Source organism: Ciona robusta, chromosome 5, assembly GCF_009617815.1.
Source record: "Ciona robusta chromosome 5, ASM961781v2".
NCBI lineage: Eukaryota > Metazoa > Chordata > Ascidiacea > Phlebobranchia > Cionidae > Ciona > Ciona robusta.
In genome coordinates this window covers 3,554,308-3,564,636 of record NC_143239.1, presented here as the reverse complement: position 1 = coordinate 3,564,636, position 10,329 = coordinate 3,554,308, and the positions used below count along the sequence as shown (strand labels likewise).

The 10,329-nt window shown below is 36.8% G+C and overlaps 1 protein-coding gene and 1 long non-coding RNA gene across 2 annotated transcripts; one reads left to right on the top strand and one right to left on the bottom strand.

The window, feature by feature from the left end:
• Window positions 1-342: 342 nt before the first annotated feature.
• On the bottom strand, window positions 343-9,523 carry LOC149735675 (uncharacterized). The gene is made up of 10 exons (XM_089879140.1): window positions 9,286-9,523; window positions 8,563-8,727; window positions 7,764-7,888; window positions 4,039-4,129; window positions 3,488-3,621; window positions 3,111-3,360; window positions 2,523-2,682; window positions 1,781-1,913; window positions 1,351-1,508; window positions 343-795 (listed from the first exon to the last, which is right to left on the bottom strand). The coding sequence occupies exons 1-10, from the start codon at window positions 9,485-9,487 to the stop codon at window positions 633-635; spliced, it is 1,581 nt and encodes a 526-aa protein (XP_089735266.1). The 5' UTR covers window positions 9,488-9,523; the 3' UTR covers window positions 343-632.
• LOC149735676 (uncharacterized) lies at window positions 1,861-3,080 on the top strand. The gene is made up of 2 exons (XR_016385103.1): window positions 1,861-1,994; window positions 2,498-3,080. It is a non-coding gene; the product is annotated as an uncharacterized LOC149735676 (long non-coding RNA).
• Window positions 9,524-10,329: the final 806 nt, after the last annotated feature.

Sequence of the window (10,329 nt, the reverse complement as noted above, 5' to 3'; positions counted from 1 at the left end):
TACACAAACTTAGACCTCGTACTGGTTGGTACCTGAGAAACTATAAAGATATACTCTTATAGTCTTATACGTTGTCGTTGATACATAAACCCATTAGCAACGGAAATTTAGACGGAACTTAAACAAAGTAGAATTACTTTTCCCTGGGTATTCCCCTTTACCAGTCTTACATTTAAAAGGGAGCGCAGTAGTTTTAGGATATTGTTCATCGCCAGTAAATAGCTATATTGATATACAACATGTTCTTTCATTCATTGTAGTGAAACCAAAGCATGAAACTTTGCTCAGCATTTGTTTGTTAGCATATTGGATTCAGGTTTACCAGAATAAAATTACGTAAACTTCATTGAACACGATTTTAATATCAAAGACATTTTTTTAAAATTAAACACGTAGGAGGATAAACACAAAATGTACAAAGAATAGGTGCACGTATGTATAAAAAGAACAGTAAGAAATTAATACCAAGTAACAAGTAAAAAGGGGGAAACTTTTAAGTCACGAGATAAAAAATACTGAAAAGGCTTTTTAAAAAGCAACATTTAATTGGAACTTTTAAACATGGCGTCGCGTGACATTCGTTGCAAAACGCACGTTCGGAATTTTGTTGTTGCCGATTTCGACATGAAGTTTTACGTTTCAGGCCACCAAGCACTAAAAGGTAGATGAACGCAGAAGGGGTTGTGGGCGAACTGATACTGTAAGTTGAGTCCATACAAAAGCATTGTCTCCGTGTCAAAGTTGCATTCCTCGGCTGTTGTTTGTCGCTGACACTCGTTCGCTTGGTAATACTCGCTGTAACAACAGTTTTGATAGGATATCTATCTTTTTATCGATTTGTAGTGGAGTGGGGGAGATGGGCACCTTTTTAATTGGTTTTCTCGTCCCATTTGGTAGAAAACAAAAAACATTAAAGCATTTTTAAACCGTATACTCATAACTTACATAGATAGATGTTAGTTGTTTAAAACAAGATTAGAATATTATTGGGGTAATATGTGCTAAAGGTGTCCCGTCTTCCCCCACAGTACAATATGAAGCGAGCGAAAACACGTTACGATTTCATTTGAGTAAATAAACTTATACATTACAGGTGAAAGTATCGGTGAAAAATTCCTTTTACCACTGCAATGACGTATTAAATCAATGGACCTCAAGTTAAATTTAAATTTGTACTAACAGGTAGCAACAAAATCAAAGTTTAGTGTTTTTATAAATCTTCTTGATAAAGATAACTCAAATAGGTCTTCAAACAAATATATTCTTGAACTGCAGGCTTTTTTTAATTTTACCAATAGATTATTTTTCATAATAAAACCTATTACAAAATTTATTTAAAAGTCCATGTACCTGCAGAGACGGGGATTTCCGTGCTGTATATTAAAAATGTTGCGGAACGGTCCCCCGCATTCCGACAGTTTTATAAAGTATCTTGGCCCGCATTGTATTGGAAGTCTGTCCACCGCAAACTTCGGGAACACAAACGCGCCTTCTTCCTCGCAGTACACCTTGCGTGAAACACAAATTGTAGGTTGGGGTAAGATGGTATAGGTTTTAATTCTCCGTAGCCCATGTTTTTATTGGTTTTAAACTAACGTTACAGTTAATGCGAAGCACATTAAAAACCGTAAGTGTGGCAAAGTCATGTAAGTAATTACTAACATGGCAGAGCAACGACAGTATTATAACACGGTTGTTCTACTTTTACCACATAAGTATTTATGAGCAAGTATTTTGTTAAATATTTTAATTTGTTTATATATATATATATATATATTACTTGTTTCATTTTGAAGTTTGTCCTCAGATTTCCCATGACGATTTCTTCCACTCTCTGTGACGTCATGTCACGTGAAGGAACGCAAGATGACGCAGCAAAGAGAACACAGTTTTCTAAATTGTTGTACAGCGTTCTAGGAAAAGAAAGTACAACATTAAATCTTAGAACCCCTCACTACAGATCTAAAAAATATGAGGCCTTGGTCAAATAGTAGGTGCGTATGGTAAATCATATATAGTTTATTCGACGTATTATAGTAAGGTGGGGTACGATGGGATATTTTTTTGTTTATTTTTTTCGTCTCATTTGATAGTAAACAGAGAACATTCACTGCATTATATAACCGTAGTATCACTCTAAAAAGCGTTGGTAATTGTTCAAATCACGATCCGGAAATATTGGATTTGAGTGCTAACGGTGTTCCATCTTATACCCCACAGTAATATATTTGTATGAACACATATTTTGATACATATAGTGGGGTGGGGGAAGATGGGACACCTTTAAAATATAATATTTAAATATTCTGAACGTGTTTCAAACAATTAACAACGCTCTGTGGGAGTCGTGGGGGTATAGTTTTATAATTCTTTGAATGTTCTTTGTTTACCACTAAATGACACGATAAAATAGAGTTAGGAGGTGTCCTATCTTCCCCCACCCTACTGTACTTACAAATTTCGATATTTCTTATTTAATTTTGTTACTCTGCTGTAGGTCAAATTAACATATTTGTATATACCGGCAATTTTGTGGCTGTCTTTGTAAGTCGAAGAAAAAGCTGCGGAAACATCTTTTAAGACGATGAGTGTATTCAATGAAGTCACACATTGCCATTCTGGGTATGGTGGGAGAAGGGACATTCCCTGTTCTGATACCAGTTGTCCCTCGTGTAGGGCTCTCTGTATTTGTAAAACTTTGATAAAACGTAAATACAAAGACTTTATAATAGGGCATTTATGAAGATATATATACATCACATTTAAAGTAACTATATACACACTATATATGCAACCAAACTAACTCACTTTATCTTCGCGTTGCCGACAGTCGTTAAACACGGGTGTTCTGTTTCATACACCTCGTGCCAGCTTACGAGTTACCATATATGTTACTTAGTGGGTGATTATATACAATTTGTCTATTTTGGGTATATAGTCTGAGTGGTTAACAATATACACTAAGAAATAATCACCTACATTCCTAGTATACAAAGTAACACACATGATAACTCGTAAGCGGGCACGAGGTGTAGGAAACAGAACACGCCAGGGTAAATAAATCACATTCATACATTCATTCATAGCCTATTCTGCTGCGTTATACAAACCTTGCAGGAATATAACTCCATCTGTCACACCGTGGGTTCTACTGAGCTTTTTCTTCTTTAGCTTTCTCCCCTTATTTCTTCTTCTCAACTTCTTCCGTCTATTCTTCCGCCGCTTCCGCCTTTCTCGCCTTCTCGAGATAGCAGCATAATCATCTGCTCGAACCAGAATTGGCGAAGTAGCGATTCGAGTCCCCGCGCTGAAGTTTCCGGTAGGTGACAGCAAAGATCGCGGCTCACTCGCGTCTGGAAACTGTAAACACAAATTACTTCAAGGAATATCTAAAATCGTTTTGCTTACGGCATATTAGATATCGTTTTATCTACGTCAAGGTAAACAAGTTAATGGATATTGTACGCCCACCATGGCCGCATCTAACCTGAAAAACACCGATATCCCCTCTTAAAGCTGGTAGCATCATCTCCATGAGGTCATCGGTGACGTCATGCATCTTCTGTCTAGCTTCTGCCTGGACGTCAAACTCTGGAACCGCAACGGTGCCCCTGGCTTCATCTGTGATACAAAGCACGTACTGTTTGTTTTATCCTGTTAAGTGGACTCGGTGAACCAAACGTGAACTTCGTATCAACTTCACGGTTAAAGCAAAATACATACTTAGGCCATTTAAACAGGACGGCTCATGTGTAAGAAACGACTTTTGTTTCATACGTTTTGGTTTAACCAAAAGTGAATATCGTATCAACTTTAGGGTTATAGTAAAATACATACTTGAGCCAGTTTTAAAATAGAAACATGCCGGCCCATATGTGTACGACTTTCATTTCATACGTTTAGTTTAAAAAACTAGAACCATCTTTAGGGACGAATTAAAAGTGAAAATTAACGTTTAGAAGAAAACGCTCACAGACGTTGCAAAATGCAAATAAAAGCGAATAATAAAATATTGGAGTGAAATTACTTTGAACTTACCACAAGGTTGAAGTTTAACATCATCAATAGCAACAAAAGATTTCTTAGATGCTCCACTGACCACTTCGATAATGAATTGAACGTAATCGCCCTATAAAAAGAACAACATCCAGATGTAACTTATATATTAGGGTGAGGGAGATATAGGCACCTTTTTCGTTTTCTCGTCTCCTTTGGCAGAAAACAAAGAACATTTAAAGAATATAAAAACCGTAACATCAGGACTCGCATACAAGTTGTTAATTGTTTAAAATACGATCAGGATATTAGGATACTATGTGCTAAAAAGGTGCATGCGTTCTGTCTTAGGCTACCCTAGGCCTATATATGTGCTGTTGTCCCATTTGGTAGTAAACAAAAACTATTTTCAGAGTTATAAAACCACATGCTCACTTTTCTAAAAGAGCGTTGTTGATTGTTAAAAACACGATTACGAAATTTTGGGTAAATGTTCTAACAGTATTTATCTCACTACTACTATACATGTGTTGTTCATTGTAGTAATACACAGGTGTAACCATGGTTTACGAGCGTGTGTTTACGAGGTTCGTAATTTGTGTATAGAGGTTATTGCGGCTTGGAGAAGTACCAGCGGCAACAGTATGTCGTAATGTTTCAAAAATAACTAGTTCTCAGTCACAGTGTATGGTATATAGTTTCGGGTAAACTTTTCAGAAAATCGAAAATTACTCTGAATTTGTCATTGCAGATTTAGTAGGTTTGTAACTTGTTAAAAAAACAGTAGTTCCGATTAGTTGTGTTATGCCTAAAACGTTATAAATTCCCAGGCTCAAAAGTTATCGTAAGTTTATGCATTTTCTCTTTAAAAAGAAAACCAATCAAATTTGTACAAGAAATAATTGTAATTGATTAGTTGTATAAACACATTGCTGGTTTAATTTACGCCAACGCTTTGATCTATATCGCCTTGAGTGTCATTGAACTTGAATAGCAGGTCACCCCACAACGTTTACCGGGTGCTTTCTTACAATTTGTGGTCATAGCACCAGCGACAATAAGTTGTACGTTGTTTATACATGAAATACTTGACTCAATACATTGTACCCAGAAGTCTATGGCGGCCTGGGCGCCTCTGTTCCTGCACGGGTGGTTTTGGCACCAGTATAAAGGCAAGGATTTAATTTTAGTCTTTTTACCACCTGAATTTAACTTGCTTTTGTTATTTGCGGTTGTCTGAGTCTCGAACCGTCGCACGCATCAGGGTTTTTGTAAGAGTATCTTTTACGTGGGTGTGTTTCATTCCGTTTAGTTATTCACCGTGAACGTGTGGAATATACAGAATAGGAAATAATCAACACTTAGTAATTAAATTGTACGAACATTTTTTGTGCTAAAACGCGCTTAAAGTATTGCATGCAACTACGCTAAACGTTATACTGATATCCTTATGAAATACGTATAACATGGTGTACAACACACGACCGTTATTTTTCTATTCATAATAGTTTATTCCACTTATCCACGACGAAAACTTCAATTCCACGTTTACTGCATTACACTCGCGCTTATATTTTCGGCCGAACAAAATTAATGCCAAATTCTTTCGTAAATTTCGCTGCCAACATTTGACCCTAATCTGAACGATCGAACACGAAAATTAGCGTGGGGGATTTACACCATAAACACTCTATCTACACAAATGCCTAAGATGGCTTGTACGTTGTTTTCCGCAATTTGAAATTCCGCAAATATTTGCCTGCTTTTAACAAATTTGTTGCAGGCGAGCACAAGAATGCAATTTTTGAACTATAATTCGTTTAAAGCTATTTGGTCAAAGAACTAAATTTTATAGCATACGATGGGGTAAGATGGATCTATTCTTTTTTCCCGTTCTATATGTGGTACTAAACAATGAGTATTTACAGAATTAAATAACCATGACTCTACTATAAAATATAGCGTTTTAACTGTTCAAAATACAATCAGAAAGTATGGGATTCAGATACTAACAGTATCCAATCTTCTCACACTCTACTTTATTAAAGGCGGTATTTGCGGATTTATTACTTTAATGATGGGTCAATGTAGCAAAAACTGTAGTGAAGAAAATAGGCCCAGGTGAGCGATTTAAAGCAGCACGCAGCAGTTTACCGCAGACCACGCGAAACAAGGGTCTTGAAAGTGTTTACTAAGCTATTAGTGGTTTCAGTATGGGAGGTATACAGACAACTGCTGTGGGTGGTACTGCAGATACTACAAGGTTAACAAAACATTTGAGAAACTTTTAAAAAAGCTGAAAAAAGTTTAACAATACACGGTCTACGAATAGTTTATATAGAAGTGTATAATCAATTGCGATCTTATACATCTCTCGTCAAACTACAATGCTTAACGATATCATAATTTTGCTTGATTTAATATGAAGAGAAAACTAATAAATTATTTTCCGGTGACATAATATATAGACTCTCTTTGCATTTAGTACACGGCGCGTTCGCATCGAATTTTGGAAAAAATAAACATTCGTTTTAAGTGTCTCCAAACCGGAAAGGAAAATAAAGTTACGTGTGAAAGTAAGCTTGCTGCAATCGAGATGCTATCGACCGGAACGTGCCCTTAGTGGCAGAAAACTGCTCGAAAAAGAGCGAAATAGAAAACCTACTAAAAATAGTCTGAGACCTCGTGCATCGAACCGCAATTCGACGCCTACTGCATAATGGTGTCTCGATTTCGGATGTTGTCAGAGTGAACACAGAAGTACAATTAACATTCCACGAGTTCTTAGAATGGATACGACCTCGGTTGACAGATGGCGTGTAAAAAATCAGAGATAACGGGCTCATGGTCTATCACGATACAGGCTTAAAGTAGGGATACGTTGTTAAAATTGAACATCGGAATTGGCCACTTTCCGCCTTAAATTGAGCTTTTGGGCTTTCGGTGCTCACTGATTTCAATGCACAGTCTACTAGAGATATCTCTACTAGGCCGTGTTCAACGCAGCGTACAATTTTATATTTACGACTTTAAATTAATTTAGTTTAATAATGGGTCATGTGGTAAAAGAGTAACGCTTGTATAATGCATTAACCATCACAAGCCTATAATTTATTTTTAGTCTTTAGTCTACGTCTTTTCTAAAACTAATCTGCGTAGGATCTAACACAATCTTAGACGATCAAATTACTAAATTGAAAGGTATGCTATGACGTATAGGCCCGTGTTTAAAGAAGAACGATATAATAGGGTGGGGTAAGATGGGATATTTTATTCTGTTTTCTCGCGCTATTGGGTGGTAAACAAAAAATAGATACAGAAATATAAAACTTTATTTTCCGGACCATAAAATAAACGGAAATATTGGATTTTTAGATGCTAACGGTATATAGGCTACCATTTTACCTCACAGTACTATATTACGAATTGGGATAATGTTTATAGTCCTTAAGTGTATAGACATAAATTTGAAGCACGCACAGTGTCGTAACTAGTTATTAAACCTAATTATTTCGCGGGCAACGTTTTCTGTATTTCGTGTAAGTGCTCACTATATGCGCTGTTATATCAAAATTACAATTGATGAAATAACTTTGGTGAGATAACTTTTCTAAAGAGATTGTATATTCCACATAGAAAATTGATATTTAAGTGGTATACATTTTTAGACGTTCTGGTTAACACTCTAAAAATGACAGAAATTTTGGGCACAAAAAACATGTTATATTCTGCAAAACAAACTCACAAGTATTGGTGCAGATACTCACGTTTATAGCATCGAGGCTTTCATCAACCGGTGTGATAAACTTTTGAAAAGGAAATTCGATTTTTTCACCGCGTTCGACGATAGGTACAGATCGGTCCGGTGATTGGCCAGGCTCCACAATGAAAACTGTTACGTCACAATGCAGATATTTTAATTGAAATCAGGCACTTGAAATTCCAGACAGCTACGAAAACGTGCTAACTGTTGAACTGTGTAAACGTACATATTGAACACTAAGGTTTCCGTTTTAGATGCAGCATTTAAATGTGACAACTTATTATCACATTGGTGAGATAGGCGGTATTTTAAATCATTAAAACTGCCATTAATTTCCGGGAGAGCGGATATCCAGTTCCGATAATTTGCGAATATAATTAAACGTTAAGATTTAACATATATAGTAGAGACCACAAACAAACACTGCACGAGAATTTATATGGTGTTTGAATATGGTGCAATTAGAACACTAAAGAGTTTTTAAATATTACAGCATAAAATTGTAGGGAAATATGCTTTGAAATTTCGTTTGTAATAAAATAGGGTCAGTTTTATATAGAAAAAGCGTAAAATTGAAGGTTTACTAGAAAAAGCTATACTAAGATAAACATTAAATCTAAAGTACTTTTGGGAAAGAGAATTACCGTTAGTACAGATTCCCCATATTCCTTAATCGTGCTTTTAAAATTTACAACATAAAGAAGAATAAACCTGAACCATCTTACCCCAAATGCAAATTTCTGCATTTATAGTGTTCAAAATTACATTGAAGTTAAAAAATTATAATATTTTAAGCAACAAACCTCTTAGTAAAGGTAGGCCATCAGGGTACGACCACTCGCTACCCCCAATTGAACAGTGGAAGACAAAACATGAACCACGATCAGGGGCGACACGGGCACTACGAAGACGAGATCGAAAACCTTCAGGTCGACTTCTAGATTGAACGAAAGCAAATTTCCCGTCGCCTGTAGTATAAGTAAAAGCTTAAACGTTATGGGATGTAGATTATAGATTGAAATCTTTAATTGGTTTATTTCTGGAGAAAAAACGTCGAGGTTTATGGTCTTCAACATAATTCTATAAATTCGATACTTTTCAGATATATTCATACTTGTCCGGAACTTTGGGATTCAGTCCAGATTTGACCCATTATACCCCTAGACCCGGAAAGCCCATTGAGTCCTTCGTGCGACCGGTACCGCGACACCGCTTCGCAATCACGCGCGTATTATTATTGGCACCATTTTTGTATCCTCGTGTGTGCTTAAGAGGTATCACACTTTTTAACTTTCTGCATGCTTTTTTTATTGATATGGCTAGTATTTGGAAAACACATTAGTGGCCGCTGGGTTGGAGCAATGTCCGTTAAGTGTCTTGCCCAAGGACACATACGCCGATCAGTATTAGTACCGCTGCCGAGCATCGAACCAGGGACACGTTGGTTACGATGCAGGCGCCTAAACCACTGAGCCACAGCGCCGGATAAAAACATAGAGTTAGCGCATTTTCATAATACCACTTACCGCCGTTCGTTACATCCCGGACCGAAGAGTCCCGGATTTTGGACCCTGCCCTCCATCCGGCTCTTCTCATCTCAAACCACTCCCTCTTCCACCTGCAAAAAGATCTTCTTCCATCGAAGTTGCAATCCACAGATGCTTTCCTCTTTGAAGAGGCGACGGACATCAAAACACAAACAACAAAAATAATTAAATTGATTTTCATGTTGACACTGTTTCTGAACAGAAAATACAAAAATGAGAAAAGTAAGAAATTTACGAAAATATCACATTCGTTGTAATAAATAAAAACATTGTTAGTTAGTTTGACTCCTCCGTGCCGACTATTTTACGAACGTTTATTGTTTAAAGGCGAAATTGAGAGAACTTTTAAATTTACATTAAAATGTGCACTTCATTCGTTAAAAACTAAGTATTAATATTGAAATCGACCATTTCTTATGCATTATTTCTGTGCTGGTTCCAATGTTTCAAACACAGTCATAAATCGTTTATAATTTAAAAAATATTTAAACAACTCTGCAAACGAACAAGTAATCCAAAGGTGTGAACTTTCGACCAAAGTTTATGGAATGTCCTCCAAATGAGACCGCGTCGCTACAACAAACAGGTTACACATACAGAAACCCACGATTCCATTTTCTCGAAACACCTGTGACAGAATTTGCAAAGCAAACACAGACTACTCGACAACCCGACCTTACTAGCTACACCTTAAATCGAAAATGCCGCAATCGCCACGAAACTTGACAGAAAAAAGCGACGACTTCTCTCAGTGCCAGTCAAGCAGATAGTGCGAAGACAACAGTCGATTTGACCTGTCAAGTCAAGTCCACGACTTCGATAAAACTAAAGCCTTCGTCTGTGTCGCATATTGGTTTGATAAATTCGCGAGTTCCTGTCGCCATACCTACTGTACCAACATAGGCCTGTCTGTTTTGTGAAATTATTTTCTCATTACCTGCTAAAGAATAAACAGGTGCCGGCGATTTAGGCGCTGTGAAAATAACGGAAACTGTTGACGTTCTGCCGAGTGCACACGCGTCA

Coding starts and splice junctions, on each gene's coding strand:
- LOC149735675 (XM_089879140.1), bottom strand. CDS start 9,487: ATGAAAATCAATTTAATTATTTTTGTTGTTTGTGTTTTGATGTCCGTC. Junction 4,130..7,763: donor AAAGCCTCGATGCTATAAAC/GTGAGTATCTGC, acceptor TTCTTTTTATAG/GGCGATTACGTTCAATTCAT. Junction 3,361..3,487: donor GGGATATCGGTGTTTTTCAG/GTTAGATGCGGC, acceptor TTGTGTTTACAG/TTTCCAGACGCGAGTGAGCC.